The 21,884-nt window shown below is 40.5% G+C and overlaps 1 protein-coding gene across 1 annotated transcript in view; it reads left to right on the top strand.

The window, feature by feature from the left end:
* The window catches only part of SEMA3E (semaphorin 3E), a 212,635-nt gene that overhangs the window by 176,734 nt on the left and 14,017 nt on the right, over positions 1 to 21,884 (top strand). Inside the window, exons 6-13 of the mRNA XM_073331893.1 lie at positions 343 to 462; positions 2,463 to 2,605; positions 4,335 to 4,449; positions 4,838 to 4,907; positions 6,178 to 6,322; positions 14,300 to 14,522; positions 16,962 to 17,053; positions 19,175 to 19,216. Of these exons, the coding sequence (XP_073187994.1) occupies positions 343 to 462; positions 2,463 to 2,605; positions 4,335 to 4,449; positions 4,838 to 4,907; positions 6,178 to 6,322; positions 14,300 to 14,522; positions 16,962 to 17,053; positions 19,175 to 19,216 (950 nt within the window). The remainder of the gene's footprint in view (positions 1 to 342; positions 463 to 2,462; positions 2,606 to 4,334; positions 4,450 to 4,837; positions 4,908 to 6,177; positions 6,323 to 14,299; positions 14,523 to 16,961; positions 17,054 to 19,174; positions 19,217 to 21,884) is intronic.

Below are 21,884 nucleotides of genomic sequence, written 5' to 3'. Positions count from 1 at the left end.
ACCTTCCAAAAGCTGGGCTGGCTTCCAGCAAGCTTCTAACACCACCATCTTGTCCAAAGTATTAACTACAACTTTCCTATGTCTTGCAATTATGGGCTGTGGGGTAAAATTGTGCCACGGGCCAGCATCCGTTAAACATTCCCATGGGTTGGCTTTTTTCCTAATGTTCTCAGTTCGTACACAACCTCACATACTCAGTGGCTGACTCAATCTCTTGGCTAAAGTTGTAGAGAATTTTAACAAGTTGTGTCTCTCATGGGTTTTTTTTTTCATCACCACTTCCAGAGTATCTAGTAAGTACAGTATTGCCCTAACTTGTTTACTAATATGTCTGGTCTGCAGGGGGTGAGCTATTTGCTGGGCTCTACAATGACTACTGGGGGAGAGATGCTGCTGTCTTGCGTACTATGGGTCGTATACCACATATTCGAACTGAACCTGACGATGAGCGTTTATTGAAAGGTACAGGAAGTGAAAGAATACAGTTCATAAACTTAGGGAAATCTTTGGAGCTCTGTTGTTTATCAGAAATGAGAACTACAGTGTCATGAGCCGGATTCGCACTGCATCCAGCACAGAATTTTAGAGAGGGCTCCTTTCAGAACAAGGTCTTCCCAAGAGGTTGAAAGAGTGCACCAGCACAGGCTTGCAGCCAACAGTGGACAATGTGATTCCACAACCAGCAGGTCATCTATGGAGAGTGCATGCTTAGGGAGGCTAGATGTGCTGATTCAGTGCATCAGCTAAGGAGCCTCCACCTTAAGCCCAAGAGAAGACGGAGATGACAGCCCTGTTGCCTGCCTTTTCCAGAGGGCATCAGAGCTGGGGAACAAAGAGGCAGGCTGAGGCAAGGAAGTGAAATTTGGATCTGTTTGTGCCAGTGCAAGTGAATTTGGCTCATTGGCTCTAAAATGTGGTTGTAGATTGGAGGCATCTCAAAAGAGCAGTGATTTGTTCAGATGCTAGGGGTGAATCCTGGTCCCACTGAAATCAATGGGAGTTTTGCCACTGAATTACTGAGTTGTGCTTTCATCCTAGATACAAGGCCTCATTTGACCAAACCACTTAAATATGCACCGGTACTTAACTTTGAGCATGTGTTTCAACCTCTTGACTCCAGTGAGATTAAATACATGCTTGAGTAGTTTGCTGAATCGCGGACTTGGGTACTACAATGGCAAGTACTATATAAATGATGTCGGAGATCATTAAAAAGGTAGATAGATGTACTCAATACATAGGCAAAATTGATCTTATCTCTAAGAGATGGTCTCTGTTTGTTTAAAATTAGGTTTCATGGTGGTATGGTTATAGTTTTGTTTTTTAATTTCCTCTATTTTTACACTGTGATTATGAAAAGGGGAAATATTTTAAAATATATATTTAATATATTTATATTTTAATCAACTAGAATAAAATCCCCAACTTAGTCCTCAATGACAGCAACATCTTAAAACAGCATTATGGCTCCAATATCAGAGCAGAAGTTTATGAAATATTTACAAAAGCATCTTATAATGATATCATGTCAGGTCCTAAGCTTCTTAAGAGGTCATGTCAAGGGAATGAATGCTGTTCCTGCTTTTGAAGAAAACTGTAAATGCTTTCTCAAAATGACTTAGAATCATAGAATATCAGGGTTGGAAGGGACCTCAGGAGGTCATCTAGTCTAACCCCCTGCTCAAAGCAGGACCAATCCCCAATTTTTGCCCCAGGTCCCTAAATGGCCCCCTCAAGGATTGAACTCACAACCCTGGATTTAGCAGGCCAATGCTCAAACCACTGAGCTATCCCTCCCCCCTAAAGGAGGGATAGCTCCTTAGGATAGCTCCTTAGGATGACAAGGAATCACTCTGCCCAGGTTTGTGTTAAAGGTTCACAACATGGGCAAACCCAAATTTCAGCTTAGTAATGAAAACCCAAACCAGAAAAGTTTCACGTGGTTACCGTTTCCTAACAAAGGTGCACTCAGCGCCTTCTAACTACAGGCACACCTCTGTTTGCTGAACAGAGCTGGACCTTTATCTCACTGGGTAAAAGGCACTTTGTCTGAAGCCAAAATTGGTATTCCTGGGCTTGTTTTGTATGTAGCCAGAGATTGCTACATAAACTCAGTGCCAAGTTTCAGCCTAATTTAAACTAAAATGTAAAAGCCCCAGAGAACAGGGCGGGAAAGAGATCTTTTCCTTGAACATATACAAAAGAGTATTGATATGCGAATTGGAGCTATAAAAATATTTTTGAAGCTAATGTTTTCCACATGTTCTGTAGATACCCACCCAAATAAAATAGGTTTCTACTCTATTTCCTCTCCCAAAATGGTAGATCTTTCCCTGGAAAAATCTCTGCTTCGTTCATTATATTTTCCTGTTCTCTATTAAAATGGTTAATTGATTTTTAAAATATTTATGATGTTTTAATAAACTTGAGCCAACTCTTTTTCTTTTTCTTCCTTTTTAAAGAACCAAAGTTTGTTGGCTCATACATGATTCCTGACAATGAAGACCGGGATGATAACAAAGTCTATTTCTTCTTTACTGAAAAAGCGTTAGAGGCAGAGACAGACACTCATGCCATTTATGCCAGAGTTGGACGAGTGTGTGCGGTGAGATTCTTTTGTCCTGATCCTCTAGTAGAACAACTTACTGTGTGTTCACTTTTTCATACATTCTCCTACCTTCAAATGTACCATCAGTTAGTATTTGGGGAGGAGGAAGGGCGTCAGATGGGTCTGAACAAAAATCCCACATCTAACCATCCTCCAGTTTTGGGAAGTTCAAAATCCTAACCCACTTTTGGGCTGGAAGCTGAACCTCCACATCCAAACACTATTGAACTCTTGAGTGAGGAGGTTCAAAATCCAGACATGGATCCACGTTTTGTGGTTTAAGCCCATCTCTAGTTCTTTTGCAGTTAAGTGACACAGTTTGGTAATAATAATGATGATACTTAGCACTCAATGTTCACACAGCATTTCCCCAGCCAGATTCTCTCCTGCATCAGAGCTCTCCTCGGAACAAGGGGTGGAGGATGAATAACTGCCTGTATAAGGGGTTGGCTCCAGCCCCAAAGCCACTTACAGCTGCTGCCAGGCCATTCTAAGTAACACCATGCTTTATGGTCCCTACAGACATGGGAGGATATGGGAGCTCAGCCACATGCTGTCAGCACATATCTTCCTGCCCCTAATGTGCCCCCTATATCAGGGATTGGAGGAACAGTATTTCCAGGGTTACCAGCAGGGAGCTCTCCTTGGATTGGAATATTCTGCTGCTCATTTGCAGCCGGTTTCTAGCCTCTTTGCATGAATAGCAAAAACGAGCCAGATCACAATAGATCCAGTCTTTCATGTGGAGAGCGCCTTTTAAATATGAACTAATTAATCCTTGCAATACCTCTGTGAGCTAGTAAACAGCATAATCCCCATTTCACAGATGAGGAAAATGAGGAAAAGAGGTGAAATGATTTGCGAAGATCACACACCAAGTCAGTAGCAGAGCCAGGAATAGACTGCAGATTTCCCAGTGTCTAATCTGCCTTTGAAGGCAGCCACATTCATTCTTCATAACTAAAGGAAGACTGATGGATGTACAGAGAGCAGTATACAAATGGAACAACATGCAAAACTACTTTATTAGCAGGAGACACAGGATGTTACACTTAGCCTCCAGCAAACGGCTTGTTAAAATTTCTTATGCAGCACCTAATTAAAAGAGAGTCACGTATATGAAACATCCTAAATAGGGATGTTATCAAACTGAAAAACAGATTCTCAACATCACCAATGCTTGGGTCAGCAGCCTCAGTGAATATAGTTCGACTGGGATTGATGAGAAATTCCTGGAGGAATTGATATCAGTCTTGGGACATATTTGCAGGACACTGTGGAAGGTTGCCGTGAATTAGCCCTGTCTGAACCTGTTCCAGAAACAGATTTGGGGCTTCTGTCTCCAAGTCTATTGATCCAGCGATGCACTCAGTTCATATAGAAATATACAGTCAGCTAAAATGTTTGGACTATTGAGTTAATCGACTGTAGAAATAAATGAGAAGGGTTTACAACAGCTGGACAGGTAAAACTAGTTGCAGCCCTAGTATTTAATTAAAAATTCTTACAAACCCACAGCTTTTAATGAGAAATTGGATAAATCTCTACAGTTTTACTAGAGACTGACTCCAACATAATAACACAAGTGGAATAATAGAAATGTGGTTTGAAATTGTATGCTTCAGACATTGAAAGGCACAATGAGAGCGCAATTCAACATTGAGTATTGTTCATCTAGATGCATTCCTCTAAATTACATTTATTATTTGTTTCTCTCTCCACACAGAATGATATGGGAGGACAGCGAATGTTGGTGAATAAATGGAGCACTTTCCTCAAAACCAGACTGATCTGCTCTGTGCCAGGAATGAATGGAATTGATACATATTTTGATGAATTAGGTAAATATCTTGGACAGAAATAAAGTTACACCACACTGTACAAAATCTGAACTTCTCTGCTAATCCCTTTTTTACCTCAGTATAGGACATGTACCATTAACAGGAAGAGACTACTATTATTTGGATTACATCAAATATATATATATATTTCCAATACACATGTATTTTATATTTCAAAATATATTATAATATATAAAGTATATTTACGGACTAGGCTAACTTCCATTACACTTGTATTTATTTATATCATGTTTTTAAAAGCTGTGTTAAATTAAGTAGTGTGTATCAAGAAATAACTTTACACTGTTAACAAGCAGTCAACTGTATCTCCTTTGGGACTCGGAAAAGTAGGTGAGCTATAAATAACATTGTGTTTTCATTTTTACAGAGGATGTGTTTTTACTACAAACTCGGGATAACAAAAATCCAGTGATATTTGGACTCTTTAACACGACAAGGTAACTAGCTAGGAAAGATGACAGTAATAGAGGCATATTTGACCAGTCTACAATTAAGGAAGATGTCAGTTGTGTAATAAATATCATATAGCTGATACACATTGCATAACTGATCAATTTAATTCTGATGCTATACATGCCCTTTCCCCTCACCCTCAATAATGCAGCTGCTGAGCAGGGCTGCCCTTACCATGAGGTGAACTGAGGCGGCCGCCTCAGGTGCCAGACTGTGTTCGGGGAGGGGGCGGCACCACTAGGACTCAGAGTTTCAAAGTTTTGGCCAAGCGAGGGGGCATGAGGGCATCATTTGAGCTCCCCGCCTCAAATGGCAAAATGGCAAAATGTTGTAGGCCAGCCCTGCTTCTTAGGGTAGTGAATTTAGTATATAAAGTGAAAATACATAGCTTCATTTAGAGCCTAATCGAGGGGTCGGCAACCTTCAGCATGCGGCCCATCAGGGTAGTCCACTGGCGGGCCACAAGACATTTTATGTTGACCATCTGCAGGCATGCCCCTCCTCCCTGCAGCTCCCAGTGGCCGCAGTTCACCGTTCCCGGCCAATGGGAGCTGCGGGGGGCCGTTCCTGCAGACGGTCAATTTAAACAAGATGTCTCGCAGCCCGCCAGCAGATTACCCTGATGGGCTGCATGCCGAAGGTTGCCAACCCGTGGCCTAATCTATTGTCCACTGAAGTCAATAGAAGGACTCAGATTGACTTTAGGTGGTGTTGTATCATTCCCATAGGTCCTGACTCAGCAAGAAATTATACAAATGAATACAGAAAGACTATGAGTAGAAGGATGGTCTAGAGCTTAGGGACCCTCGTCTAGAAGGTGGGAGACTGAGGTTCAGTTCCCTGTTCTTCCATGGACTTCTTGTGTGACTTTGAGCAAGTCACTTATCTCTGTGACTTAATTTTGCATCTGTAAAATAGAGACGATAGCATTTCTCTACCTCAAAGAGGTGTTGGGAGACTAAATACATTAAAAATTATGAAGAATTCAGATACTATGGTAACGATGGAGGCCATGTTAGTACCTGAGATAACGTAATCAGTCCCATTAAACTCAATGGGACCAATCACATGTTTAAACATAGACATATTTTTAAAATATCTTCCTGAATCTAGATTTCATGAGTACTCATTATTAATACATTCACAGGGTATGACATTTATGTAATAAGTTCTATTAGTATGATTAATTCAACCACCAAACTGTACACTACAGCTACAATCTTTGCTTTAACATCTTTCATTTTTATTTTATAGCAATATTTTTAGAGGATATGCTATATGTGTCTATCATATAGCTAGCATCCGAGCAGCCTTCAATGGACCGTACGCTCATAAAGAAGGACCTGAATACCATTGGTCTCTGTATGAAGGAAAAGTACCTTACCCCAGGCCTGGCTCGGTAGGTACACGAGAAACCCTATTTTCTGTTGTGATGTCAGTCTAATTCAAGTTGGGAAGAAAATAAAATAAACAGGTCATGATGGACAAATATCATAATGTCCAGAATTGTGATAATGAGTATTTGATATCAATATGATGCTATTGAAAACGGATGGAATGACTCTAGCAGTAAACTATTAAGGCTATCAACAATATATTTTAACCAAAGTAAAACAATGAGAGTTAGATCCCTAGGGGCTCAGGGGCTTTGGATTAGACCCTAGTTATCACCTCATGACTCTGTCTACAAAGATTGCATGTTTTGGTGGTTTTGGGGGGCAAAAAATAAATTGAAGTGGTAATTGACTTTTTTGCAATATCTCCAATGATTTCTGGTTTTAGTCATCTGGGAATAGCATGAAACCATGCTTTCTCAAGGTATTTCACTATCTCTTTTCTGGCCCCTGCCAGGACCAGGATATGCAATGGAACAGGAAAATGTTAAGAGCAAAAAAATTATAGAAACATAGGACTGAAAGGGACCTTCATAGGTCATCTAGTCCAGTCTCCTGCACTGAGGCAGGACTAAGTATTATCTAGACAGTCCCTGAGAGCTGTTTGTCTAACCTGCTCTTAAAAATCTCCAATGATGGATATTCCTCAGCCTCCCAAGTAATTTGTTCCAGTGCTTAACTACCCTAAAAATTAAGAAGTTTTCCCTTATTTCAAACCTAAATCTCTCTTGCTGCAGTTTTAGCCCATTAATATCACGTCCCGTTCAGTCTTCACTTCTCCAGATTAAACAAACCCAGTTGTTTCAATCTTTCCTCACATGTTTTCTAGACCTTTAATCATTTTTGTTGCTGTCCTCTGGACTCTCTCCAGTTTGTCCACATCTTTCCTGAAGTGTAATGCTCAGAACTGGACACAGTACTCCAGCTGAGGCCTTATCAATTCTGAGTAGAATGGAAGAATTATTTCTTGTTTCTTGATTAAAACTTACCTGCTACTACATCCCAGAATTATGTCTGCTTTTTTTGCAACAGATTTACATTGTTGACTCATATATAGTTTGTGATCCACTATAACCCTCAAATCCTTTTCTGCAATTCCTTCCAAGGTAGTCATTTCCGATTTTGTATTTGTACAATTGATTATTCCTTCCTAAGTGTACTTTGCATTTGTTCTTATTGAATTTCATCCTATTTAATTTAGACCATTTCTCCACTTTGTCAAGATCATTTTGAATTCTAATCTTGTTTTCCAAACCACTTGAAATCCCTCCTTGGTACCATCCGCAAACTTATAAGTGACTCTCTATGCCATTGTCCAAATCATTTATGAAGATATTGAATAGAACCAGAGGCAGGTCAGATCCCTGAGTGACCCCACTCGATATGCCCTTCCATCTTAACTGTGAACCACTGATAACTACTCTCTGAGTATAGTTTTCCAACCAGTTGTGCACCCACCTTACAGTAGAATCATCTAGGCTATATAAAATGTTAAACCAAAAAAGTTAATCCACTGTTTTGAATCTTACTTCAAAGTTCTCATTCAATTTGATGCAGGTTTTGCTCAAAGGATCAAATGGTTCTTAATTTCAATAATATAGGTAAATGCTCAAACTAGGAATAAGGTGCAGATTTTTAACAGTGAGGGTAATTAATCATTGGAACCATTTACCTAGGGATGTGGAGGATTCTCCATCAATTTAAGTCTTTAAATCAGGATTGGGTGTCTTTCCAAAAGATTTGTTGTAGCTCAACCAGAATTTATTTTTGATGCAGAAATTATTGGGGTGAAATCCCATTGCCTCTGTTATGCAGAAGGTCAAACCAGACTATCACAATGGTCCCTTCTGGCCTTAATATGTATGTCTGCCAGGACCCTACAGATGGATGGATAGATTTGATCTGAACCAGTTCCCACTTTCTATACCTTCTTCTGAGCATCCTGCTTTCCTTCCATTTGCCAAACGATTCCAACAATTTGCCAATTTTGCCAACATGGAGAAAGTAAATAAAGATTTTTTTTTTTACAAATTTGCGAAGAACAGAGTTGCAACAAGAACATGAATGTGCTTCTTTCTCGACTTTGTTATGACTTTTCCCAGAACTGGATCTTAGTACCAATGCACACTAAGTGAAAAGGAAACCCTGGGGCATACTCTGCAAACATAATAGAGCTGGCCTTTTTCCCATGGCATATTTTGCCAGTATACAGGAGCTGGCATCTGCACAGTTGTTTGTGCCTGGCATATGAGTTTTTATTTGGTGTATTGCCAGATTTCTGACAGGGATCACTTACACATTCCTTGCATAGAAAGAGGGGAAGAATTTCTATGATGGTGCTTCTTCATAGGCATGAACCAGCATCCCTCTCTCAGGCTCCCTCTGAATGTCTGTCTCTTATTTTCGATGTCTCTAAGGCTCCCATCACCATGGGATCTAAACACAACTATTCTTACTTGCCACATGGGCTTCAATGCTTTTAAAAAAGTTCTCAGCACATTCACATTCCATGGATATCAATGGTAGCCAAGGGTGCACAGTACCTCTCAAGAGTTTGTTAGCACCTCACAGGATCAGGCCCAGGGTCAAAAAGGCCTGATTCTCCTCTCACTTCCTCTGATGTAAATCAGGAGTAACTGTGTTGAAGTCAAAGGAATTGAACCACGTAAAGCTGTTGTGAATGAGAGGAGAGTCAGACCCCAGATTTTTTCCTCTCCCCATACAGCTCCTTCCCCACAGTCATCTTCTGTGTAACTAATTAGCTGTACAAGGTATTATTACCAGCTGCAATTTTGTTAGGCTCAACAAGCCTTTCCTGTAAAATGTCAGCCTCATGCAGATTTTTGGCTGTGTGAGACCCATTTACATATGTAACATGTTTAGCTAAAAGAAAAGGAGGACTTGTGGCACCTTAGAGAGTAACAAATTTATTTGAGCATAAGCTTTCGTGAGCTACAGCATGCTACGCACATGCTACACACATGCTGCTTTGAAATGTCACCCCTTTATCTTTTAATTGGCTAAGGGTTTGTTCTCCTGAGTTTACCAGTGGAGTAAACAGTTTGCTGGTTCATTACTCATGGTATTGCTTTTGCTTTGCTATCTGAGTCAGTATTAAATTTTATACTAAAAACAATCATATTCAAAAATAAACTTTGTGTGCAATCCGTTTATCACAGAATCACAGAAATGAGAGGTAGAAAGGCCAATTAGCTTATCTAGTCCATACCAATGCAGCTTCATTCCCTACTGTGTAATCTCAAATTCACCATCCGGTCTCATTTAAAATGACTGTTGGCTTCTGCAGCTTCTTTTGGGGTAGGAGTCACAAACCAAAATACAATAGAATATATTCCCCTAAAGAGATTATCTGGGATTTGAACAGTGTAAATGAGATTTATACCATCTTGATGTCACAGGGCTTTTTGTTCCTTTGTGGATGTGGGGACAAGCTGGAGACAAACTTCAGCTATTGGTGCTGAATCAGGATAAAACGACTGGCAAGTAAAATGCCTAATTTTCAGCTAGGAGGTGGAAGGAAACTGAAGTAATCATCTCCCAATGTAATACTTTCTATGAGACTGCTATGCCAGTTATTGGATCTGACAAAATGAGAGAAGTGAGGATGCACCAGAAACAGATTGCAGAATGGTTGATTATTTTACAAAGATTAGATTCTTCTCAACTATTCTGCAAGTCTGTATTCATTCCTTTTTCAGGAAGCAAATCCCCCCTATCCCAGAGCAAGGACTGAGTAAAACTGAATGAGGATTTCCACATTAGTCTCTACATTTCTGTTAGGAAATCTTTTTAAACAAATCTGAATGTTTGAGTTTTCTTTTTTTCTGAGCAAGTCACTAGCACTGAGCCATTAAATGGAACTTTCTGGTAAGAAGGACAAAACACTGTGCTAAATCCTCTGCTACACAGGAACCAAATTCATCCCAGTTGATGGGGAGACCGGTAAAGGAGCTGTGTGCTATTCCAACTTGACACCCATATCATGCCCCTATTCTTCATAGCATCTAGAGGCCCCAACCAAGACCAGGACCCCATTGTGCTATCATCATCACGAAAGGGACATTGCCAACTTGCAAATTCAGTGGCACCTGGATCAGTCTCTGGCAAGGTGCTTACACTAGTCTAATGGTATATTCAGTTTGTGTCCATCACTGGCAATCTTATCGCACCACTCAAGCTTTTGGCAACCATGTGATTGTTGGACACGTAGCAGCATTCCTTGGTATGCATGCTTCAGAATTTGTTGGTCTTCCATTCCAATAATATGTCTATATTAAGAAAGTCGTCCAAACCAAATCAGTGCTGATGGAGGGGTTTGACTTTGAATATCCTGAATATTTCTAATCTTCTCTTGCCACTTGATATGGAGCAGCTGACGAAGATGATGGGAATCAAAAATATCAGTCTGGGGTTCTTCAGCCTTCCCCAGTGCCCGTGTTTCATTGCCATATGATAAAGTTGGTATAATTGTGGTTCCATAAATCCTCAGCTTCACGGCAAGCAAAGTAACCTGAAGGCCCTGAAACAAGGCAGCAACTGCTGTTCTGTGCATGCTTTTGAGCATCCTCCAGCCCTGTCTGTGACTCTGCCCATGTATTTGACTGCTTCCAGCTACTTTTTGCTCTACCAGATTGGACACCAGCTGCAGCAATTCACCAAACTGAGCGAACAAGACAGTGGCATTGGTGTATTTGAGATCTCAAAATAGAATGATCTTCAGGTGAATGCCACTAGTGGCTGCTTCCTCAAGCTTATCCAGCAACCAGTCAATATGGATGTTGAACAATGGTGACATAATGAAGCCTTGCTGAACTCCCATAGAGACAGGAAACAATGCCATGTATCTGTGATTGACTCAGGCACAGAGTTCAATTCCATTAGAGTTCTTCTGTCAATTACACTGTCTTCCTCGGGACTCTGAATCGCTCCATTGTGCTAGAAACTATGCAAACAGAGAGTAAGGTCAGTCCCTGGACCTTAAGGGCTAACAGTTTAAATAGAGAAGATAAACAAAAGGTGGGAGCAGAAAGAGAGGGATAGAGGTCAAGGTGAAGCATGTGAGTGACAGAGCCTGAACCCTGAGTCCCAGTTCACTGAATCGTGTTGCCTTCCTAATCTTGAGGGTGTTATGGGACCTGGATCAGCTGGCTATGCTAGCTTTATGCTAGCTGAAGATTCAGCCATTTTTGACTGAGATTTAGGGCAGCTTTAGAGTCATCTGGTGTTGCTTCAGTAGAACAAAGGGACTTTGCATGGACCAGGCACCGGCCCTCTGAGTTTGGGTGTGGGGACCCGACTTTCAGGAGTGCCGTGTTGGTGGTGCCACTTCTTGGAAAGATGTTGGTTGCAATGATCCCAGTGCCTTCTCCATGTTTAGTTAATTCTGAGAGCAATAGTGACAGAAGAAAGTGACAGGTTACAGAGCAGCAGCTGTGTTTGTCTGAATCCGTAAAAAGAAAAGGAGTACTTGTGGCACCTTAGAGACTAACAAATTTATTTGAGCATAAGCTTTCGTAGCTCACGAAGGTTTATGCTCTAATAAATTTCTTAGTCTCTAAGGTGCCACAAGTACTCCTTTTCTTTTTAAAAGAAAGTGACAAATCTTGCTCACCTCTATGAATCAACGTCTATCGATGTTGGCTGTTGGATGAGACTAGGTGGAGCCTATAAATTGGGGGAGAAGAGCAGTTTTAAATCACACAAACCCAGAGCTCACATATTTGGTAGAGCTAGACTGGTTCTGGCAGACTCTAGAGTCTGTAATGTCTGCTGGAAGTATTGCTTTGGTCATGTGAGTAATCAGGCTACTACTCCTTTGTCACATCTAGTGTATTTTTACTGTGGTGCTTCTGAAAACAAGACCAGCTTCCTCAGAAATGATGTTGAAGGGAAACTTTAGAGGCAGCTGCATCTACCAATTCCTTTCTAGAGTTTTTTTATTGTTTTTAATTCAAAAATAAAAGCCTGCAAAGGATCGTTTTGATCAAATCTCTCGAGTTGGAACTTTGCAACGGAACTTGGCAATGCTACTCGATGTGCTGTTCAATCTAGGGAAAGCGGAGGTTCAGCTTGTCTGAAAAACCCCAAACCTTTCCCTTTATTACAAACAGCTGGTGAAACGCCATCCCTAGGCTGATTAGACAATTACTTCAAAGTCAACACTGAGCATTCATGGAGCCAACCCCCATAAGTGGAAACAAACAGCTCCCGCTTTGACAAGTGCAGGAGCTTGTTATTGTCAATTATAGTTGGCTGCAAGTTTAAAATGACCATTTCCAGTAAACATTAAGAGGGTTTTATTTCATTTTATTGATTGAAAATACAATTTAAATAGGGAGAGCCTGCTACTGTGGCTTTTCTTGAAATGCTTCTGAAAACCACACTGTCATGTGGAGATTGGGAGGAAGTGAACGTTACTGAAATATTTCCAGCTTGCTCATAAATGGTTTCAATTAGAGATCATGAGGCAAATTTGAAATGAAGAATCTATGTTAAGTCAGGGGACATTATCCTGTTTTTTTACATAATATTTAAAAATTAACTTTTATGGATAATGCCACAGTTTAGCCCTACAAATAAATTTAACCTAATCAGTAAATTCAATTCAATCACTGACTTATAGTGTGCTTTGCCAAATGGTAGACTGATCAAAGCAAACATTGGCATTTCAGGCTAACCTGTGATATATAATATTGTCATTGTGAAGTAGAAATGAGAATTAAATGCAATACCACTAAGCATCTTGAGATGAAGAATTACTGCTGGTGCTGTGGGATTCATTTTTAAATGTGCTTAATTTCCTATTATGGTATGTTTTGCAATCAAAATTAAACTATAGATTGATACCAAATGTTGCTGTTTTGCTCATTTTACATGGCTGGCTGTACTGAGTAGAAAACTTCTTTCTTCCTACTGTCTTACGATTAATGAAAAAAAGCCGAGAACCATTCTGATAACATTTTCAATCAAAATTTGAGGGGAAAAGAGGCACTACACTTTTTGTGAAAAACTAAAAATGTTGATCATGTAAATTTTTCATCAAAAAAATCTTTTTACAAAAAAAGCCATTTTTCCAATAAAATAAACCTCTCTGGGTATGCCTGAAAATGGGCTAGCCTACCCGAGCTAGTTTGAATCCAGCTAACTCAGTAACAACTGCATTGAAGACAGCTCAGCACAGTCAGTAGAAGCCCAGCATGAATCCTGGGTGTATCTTCGGCTCACTAGCCTGCAGAGTCTGAAGCCTGTGCTGCATTGTTTCTGCTGTTGTTACCCATGTTAGCTGGATTCAAGCTAGCCCAAGGAGGCTAGCCTGCGCTCAGCTTTTGCTGCATAGACATAGCCCATGTCTGAAAAACACCTGATCCGCTCTACTGCTAACATATTAGAGACATGGAGCTAATTTATTTCTGTAATACGTTATGAGAAGCCTTAACACTGGTTGGAGAACTGCCTTTGCGTAAGTATATGTGTGCATGCATGCATGCACACATATTTATATATACACACACCTGCATGTGTGTAGACAGATACATATGTAGATAGATACATACTGTGGTCAAATTCAAGCTCTCATTGTAATTAAAAGCAGAATCTGGCCCTCGGTATACATTTGGGACCAAACCAGAAATGTCTTTTCCTTAATAAGAACTAAATAAACTCCTGTTGACTTCAGCCAGAGTTCTGTTTGAGCGAAGACTCAGCTCATTAGCAGATCTTTGCCCCTGCTTCCTTCTCATTGCTAGTCACCCACTGTCTGCTGCTCGGACTTTGCCTTCCAGCAGTTTCATCTTCTTTCATGCCCCCTTTATTCCCTAATCCCTCAAACGCCCATGCCTTCTCTTCTCCTGGGAGCTGTGGAGAGTCAGCATCCTTGAGAATGAGGCCTATACCATATATCATCTATGCCAGCATTAAAAAAAAATCCATGTATATAACCAGCCTATCACATGTTTTTACAGTGTGCCAGCAAAGTCAATGGCGGGCTGTATGGTACCACCAAAGACTATCCTGACGAAGCTGTCCGTTTTGCAAGGAGCCACCCACTGATGTATCAGCCCATCAAACCTGTTCATAAAAGGCCAATACTTGTGAAAACCGATGGCAAGTACAACCTAAAACAAATATCGGTGGATAGAGTGGAAGCTGAAGATGGGCAATACGATGTCTTGTTTATTGGCACAGGTAAATAAAAAAGATGGTATCTTATCTTTTTTCCTCCCACTTTCAACAAACCTATGACACCTCTCCAAGATTAAGCTGTTTCTGTTTGACAGGCGTCAAGTCTAATCCTAATAAATAATCATACTCAACATTTCCATAGCACGTTTTATCTGTAGAGCACCAAATGCAAGGAGAGATTACAAGTCCCTGTTTCACCACTGGAGAATCTGAGGCAGCAATTTATCTAAGGTCATTGAGCAGACCTGTGGCAGAAATAAAAATAACAAGGGCTGGAAAAAAAGGATTAAAAACTGGAGCCTAGGTTTTTAAGAATGGGAGCCTAAAATACAGTTCCTGCAAAGGGAGCTGATTTTTCAAAAGTGCAATTCCCAGTGATCACAGTTCAGTGCCACACCTGAGACCCAGATTCAGAAGATATTAAAATAAGTTGTCTGATTTTTAAAAAAGTCAGTGCAAGCTGCTGGCTTTATTACTTACTCTGGGGACCACACGTCTAGAGGCTGGTGTTAAATAGAAGCAGTCAGTTTTTAGACCTACACTGTGATGCAGTACCAGGAACTGGTCATTGGAAGAAGGGATTGCCCCATCGTGCAATTCAAAAATAAGCTGCAAAAAGTTTGAGTTCTGCCATGTTTTCAGACATCCCTAATACATTTTGATTTCTCAAAATACCTTTTTTTTAGCACCCATAAAACAACTTTGGAAAAGGTCAAATATGTCACAAACTTTCATATTTTGACGTCTGGGCAGGCACACAGAATGTCAACATCCTTTAATGCCTAACTGTTCTTCGGAACTTAAGAAAACGTAAATAAGGCCTGGAAATAGACTTGAATCTTTGCAATATCGAACTTATCTGGAAATAATTGAAAGATTCATACTTCTAAATTTTATCATAGCAACAGGGATTACTTGCCACAGGCACTAATGGCCAGTTTGCCAAACAAAAAGCATTTAGTGCAAGCTATCTTTTAACTAATTAAATTTAGATGGAAACCATATTTCACTGTTCAAAGGATACAAAAGAAGTGTGCTTGTAGAATAGCAGGGTGTGCTTTACATTAATACTGTTTTCTAAACTTTTACATTTTGGTTCCAGTATGTGGTGAAATTAATCACATGCCATGTTCCTTGTCATGTATGTGTCTGTGCTGGATTTCATAACATTGACTGTATATTTTATGCTTTACACTTGTATATATAGTAAAACTTGCATGTTCAGAAAAGCAAATAGGTCTCTGATCAAGCAAAAGAAAAACTGTAGCCAGCAGAGCCACTCACCATAGTTAAGTAGGTGCTTAAGTACTCTGCTGGACTGGCGCCTAACTGCAGCTTATTCTTCTCTTTATAATTTGTTCTTTGGCGAAAAGAATTTCCAGCACAGCAATCTTGGGTTCGGCAACTTTGAGCCCAATCATGCAGTGTTTACTCTGGCAAAAAATTCAGGGGTGCCCTGGGTATTATTTTGCAGGAAAGGGTCAATCTTCCTCTATCTAGATCTAACACATGAAGTGTTCATGTGGTCTAACTATGAATTGAGTTGTTTGAATGGCTTATCAAAGAGGAAGTCTAAACTTCAGGGTTAACATTCCACAACATGCTTGTCAGCTGGATTCACAGAGGAACTTAGTTATGAAAATCTGAGCTCCGGGCAGTAATTCCTTTTGACTGTTCCCTCAAAAAATGGACCTCTTTGATCCATTTTTGCTTTGAGGAGAGGTGTTGGAGCCTACTTGAATGGCTCCTTTTTATGTGCATCTCCTTTATCTCTCCCTGAACTTTTTTTTTCCCCCTGGTGCCTCTCTGGTTAATTTCTTTCTCCTGTAAATCAGAGATGAGTGAGAATAACAGGAGACCAGGAAGCAGCAATTGCTGCTGCTGATGACAAACTCGCAGCCTCGGAAAAATAAGGGATATTTAATAACAGGCAGCAAGACAAAATGAAGCAGAGGGAGACCAACAGCTATTCCAATGTGTTAATTTATTGTAACACAACTGCAGTGGGAGGCAGTATCATATAGTGAGTGGATTGACCACGGAACCGAGAGACAGGGCAACCTCAACTGTGTTCCTGACTCTACTACTTACTTGCTGGGTGGTCTTGATCCAATGACTTAACCCTTAAAGATCTCAGGCCCAGATCCTTAAAGACATTTAGGCACCTAGCTCCCATTGAACTAAGTGGGAGTTAGGAACCTGACTACCTTTGAAGATTTAGGCCTCCATTTCCTAATTTGATGTCACATGTATTTTTATGTTCAAGATTCAAAAGCAAAGTGGATAATAAAAGAACTAATAATATGAAATATATTTCCAAGTTTGGTAGGTTTTTATTATTTAGGTTTTATCAGTTTAAAGAAGTTATTTTGATCTTCGTCAACTGACAAATTAATATTACTACCAGTTATGAATTATAGGGTGTTTTCTATTTGCTTCCAGATAATGGGATTGTGTTGAAAGTCATTACAATTTACAACCAGGACACAGAATCAATGGAAGAAGTGATTCTTGAAGAAATGCAAGTATTCAAGGTACAATGCCCTGTGTAAGAAACATATATCCAACTGTCACAAATCTAAATTAAAATGCCTACAGTGTATCAATATGAGTGAAAATACAATATCTGTGTGCAGTGAAACCCTCTGATGAGACTCTAGTTTTTTCACAGGAAATCTTCATTATAAACAGAGGTTTAATTGAACCAGAGTTGCACACTGAATACTGAAAGAACTGAAACAAGTCAGGAATTTCACTCTATGGTTTAAATCACAGAAATGCAGAGCTGCAATGTTCTCGAGAAGTCGTGTAGTCCGGCAGGCCCAAGTAAAACTAGACGATCCCTGAGAGGTGTTCGTCCAACCTGTTCTTAAAAACCTCTATTGATTGATTGGATTCCACCGCCTCCCTTGGTACCTATTCCAGCATCTAACTGCCCTTATAGTTAGAGAGTTTTTCCTAATATCTACCCTAAATCTCCCTTGGTGCAGATTAAGTCAATTGCTTCTTGTCCTATCTTCAGTGGACATGAAGAACAATTGATAAAGGGCTCTTTATAATAGCCCTTAACATATTTGAAGATTGTTATCAGATCCCACTTCAGTCTTCTTTTCTCAAGACTAAACATACTAATTTTTTTAACTCTTTCCTCATATATCAGGTTTTCTAAACATCTTTGTTGCTCTCCTATGGACTCTCCTATTTGTCCACATCTTTCTTAAAATGTGATGCCCGAAACTGGACTCAGTACTCCAGCTGAGGCATCACCAAAGCAAAGTAGAAGGGCAATTACCTCCTATATCTTACATAATGATACTTCTGTTAATACACTGCAGAATTATATTAGCCTTTTTCACAGCTGCATCACATTGTTGGCTCATATTCAATTTGTGATCCTCTATAACCCCCAGATCTTTTTCTGCAGTACTACTGCCTAGCCAGTTATTACTCATTTTATATTTGTACTTTTGATTTTTCCTTCCTAAGTGTAGTACTTTTAACTTGTCTTTATTGAATTTCATCAACTCCAAATTGTAAAGGTCATTTAAAATTCTAATCCAGCCCTCCAAAGTACTTGTAACCCCTCCCAGTTTGGTGCCATCCACAAATTTTATGAGCATACGCCCAATGCCATTATTCAAACCATTCATGAAAATGTTGAATCGTTCTGGACCCAGGACAGATCTCTGCGGGACCCTAAGCAATAAGTCCTCCCAGTTTGACAGCAAACTATTTGAGCATGGTTTTCCAACTAGTTGTGCAGTTTAATCTAGACCATATTTCCCTAATTTGCTTATGAGAATGTCTTATGTTCAGACAGAGCCTGTAAGATTTTAGGCTATTTTATAGGAAGAAGACTAACTACTTGATTTTATCCCTCCCTAAAAAATAGTCAATTAAGCATCTAAATGGGTTAAATTGCAAGCATAAAATTGCACCCAGGTTACTGGAGATTTAGTGAAGGTCCAGCTAAAAACCAGGGCCCAGAAAGAGAAATTCAGTCTATGCTGTGGGCCAAATCTTGAGTCCCTGCTTAGAAAAATTTCCTCTTGCATTCAATAAGAATTTTGCCTGATTAAAAATCACAGTTTTTGGTGTGTAGCAAACTAGATATAATGAAATCCTACCCACAGAGGCACTACAGGGCTTGGACCAATAAGTGGGACCCAGTGTAAGTTCTCAGTATAGTCGATGAGAATTCTGTTCTGCCAGTGTCACAGGAAGTCTGAGAAAAAGACAAAGGGGCAATGCCACGAGTTGGAATGCCTGATAATTTAATCTTATCTATAGTCAGCCTGCCATGTATAAAGAACACTCCGCTTGTCATATTGAAGTGAGACAAATGGGATCGGTGAAACCAGGACTTGACATGACTGCCGTGCTCCCATTAGATTTGATATTGTTCTCTGAATTAAAAACGTATGGTTTTTAAAAATCACTTTTTATAAAAATAATAGTTCTCAATTTCCTTCATTTACTCTACTCTGACAAAGAGTCCTAGAGAAAATGAGGGTACTTCACATGGTATAGAGAGGAGAGCCTCATATCTTGAGTAAATACTAATACTCTTTCTGTTAAATGTACAGTCATCATAAACAAGGCATTTCTTTTGATTTCCATGTAAAGCAAAGGACTAATCTCTTATTTTTTTTCAGGTGCCAGTTCCTGTTATTTCTATGGAAATATCGTCAAAGAGGGCAAGTATTTTTCTGTGTTTAAAATAACATGACTCTGTAACTGAAATGTGGCAAAGATCTAAACTGTATATAGCTGGGCACTGTATATAAAGAGATCAGGTCGAGTAATATATGCTAATATTTTAATATAAACTCATAGTTAATCATGCTCTACTTTTTATGAAACATTTAGGTTTTTCATTGCTGAATAAATCTGCGGCATTCACATTAGCATCCATTTTAAAGCAAGTGAAAAGCAATCTAATTCAAGAGTTGCTGGCATAGTAATCGCAGAAGGAATCGCTTGAGAGACAGGGACTTTGTTGCTGATAAATTTGAAGTGATTTAGCAAGGGAGCATGGGGATTTCAGTGTAAGGAAGCCTCCTTTGTACTCCGCACCTTCATATTCAGTGGCCCCAGAGAGTGTTGGGCATGATTTAAATCACAGTTTCTGAGTGTCTGCCAGAGAGGGTATGATTCAAGTGATCTTCATGATGCTCCTAGCTCTTTCTCTCATTGGGCACAAAAGACCCAGCTGGGAATCTCCATATCAGTCCAAGCTGGCCCCAGATCTTCATTTTAACAGAGGATGGCTGAATATCAGTTCAAATGATTGGTGTCAGTCTGGTTAGGGGGAGGAATTCTAAACTGAGTCCATGGCTTTCTGGGGCAGAAAGGGCTGAGCACCACAAAGGGCTGTTGGGGGAGACCCCTCTCTCCCTGATAAACAGAAATCTGGTTGGTTTGAACAAGATCAGGACCAACCCTCCCTCTCATGGGGCTACTGAACGTGAACGTGGGCAGCACAAAGGAGGCTCTCCTGGCCCGGAAATCTGCATGCTCTGGTGGCCAATCACTTTACATTGATCAGCAACAGATTTTTCCTTAGTCCCTGTTTCCCTCAAGTTATTCCCTGCTGTGATTATTGTGCCAGCAATTCATGAGTCAGATTGATCTTCCACTTGCTTTGATAATATGAACCCCACAGATCGCAGTGAAAACCTGAGTGTTTCATAATGAAACAGAGCGTGATTAACTAATGTGAATGAGTTCACATTTAAATATCACACACTATTAGATGATCTCGCTCTTATATGCACTTATATGCATTTCACATTTTTGTCACATTGTATACACTCACGTGTGTATATGTTATAGGTGGTGCAGGTAGCAACACCTACGGTTGCCCAGTAATTCCCAGTGTAATACCCTGTTTTCAGTTGCTTATAGTTTTGCCAAACTTTACCTGCTTTGGCTGAAATTTTTCATGCCAGGGTGTTTGCCTCGGGCTGACTTTAAAGTTTCAGCAAAAATGGTTCAGCCATTTCTGAGTGTGAAATAAGAGGAAAATACATTGTTTCACCCATGGTAACAAATTGGTTTGAAATTCTTTTTTAGAAGCTCTAGTGTCTCCATGTTTTGGAGCAGGGACATAAAATTGGGCACAGAGGTCACCCTGGCATCAGGGATGTGCCTTTTGCAGATCCCATGAAAAACACCCCAAAATGGCCAAGTTATGAGCCTTTGAAAAAAATCTCAGTTCACACATGCTCAGTAGTGACTTGTTAGAGTTTGGCTGGTAATTCTCAGAAAATTCCACTGCACTGAGCATGCTTCAGCCCCATACAATGCCCCACCCCTCAGAGCAAGAGAACTTGTTCCACCAGAGCTGCAGGAGCTGAGCAGGTCTTTCCCTGCTATTGCTCCTTCCAGTGACTATGGTCCACTGTCATGCCTGGCACCGGAACTTAAAGCAGGAAGATTGTTTGTGAGTGTGTGTGTGCTCTCAATGACACTCCCGACACATACCTTTCTGGCACCCCTCAGCAAGGAGAAGGAGGAGGAAGCAGCCTGACTTGAGTGCAGAGAGGTGAGGTGCAAGGAGAAGAGCAGGAGTAAGGGTTGTGGGGAGGGGAGATAGGAGCAGATGAAGGTAGCTGTGATCTCATCAGGAGCAGAGATCTGGGGAAAGGAATGGACAAGAACAGAGGAGGGTGAGGGGATAGCAGCATACATGGGGGCAGGTGCAGGAGCAGAGGGGAGGAGGGGATAGGCACATGAGGCAAAAAGGTTAAGAGCTGGGCAGGGGATAGGAGCAGAGGAGTGGGACTGAGGCAAGAGCTTGGACCAGATGGGGGAGAGAGGCAAGAGGAGGTGGGAGAGGGCCCTGTGCTAGGGGGAAGAGAAAATATAGGAACAGAGGTGGGGGGAATGGAGTGGAGTGGGGGGATAGGAGCAGGAACTGAAGAGGGAGGAAGTGGGTAGAAACAGAGTTAGACAGGTATAGTGAGGAGAGAGAGAGAGAAGGGTTTATAACCACTAGAACACACTCCCCTACGGAGCCTAGAATTGAACCCAGGAGTCCGGACTCTCAGCGTTCCTTTGCTGTCTCTCAAACAGCTGTGAAACCCTCTGGCAAAGTTTGTCTCATCCCCATCTTGTGCTGGCCCACAGAGATAATAAGAGCGTAAATCTGCTGCCAGTTTTTCAATTGGCTCGAGTGCCAGAGCTCTGTGCTGGGACTCTATAGGTCCACATCCTGCTGATAACCCACAAAGGGGATTATTATGGTTCCACATGATGGAATTTCTGTTTTTTCAGTTTGCTTTTTTAAACACTTAGAAAATTACATCCAGAAAAACTACATTAAAAGAATGTTAAGGTCAAGCACTTTCAAAGTCAAGCACT

Source organism: Lepidochelys kempii, chromosome 1 (genome assembly GCF_965140285.1).
Source record: "Lepidochelys kempii isolate rLepKem1 chromosome 1, rLepKem1.hap1, whole genome shotgun sequence".
Taxonomy (NCBI): domain Eukaryota; kingdom Metazoa; phylum Chordata; order Testudines; family Cheloniidae; genus Lepidochelys; species Lepidochelys kempii.
Note: the sequence above shows the minus strand (reverse complement) of the source record. Positions and strands in the feature narration are given on the sequence as shown.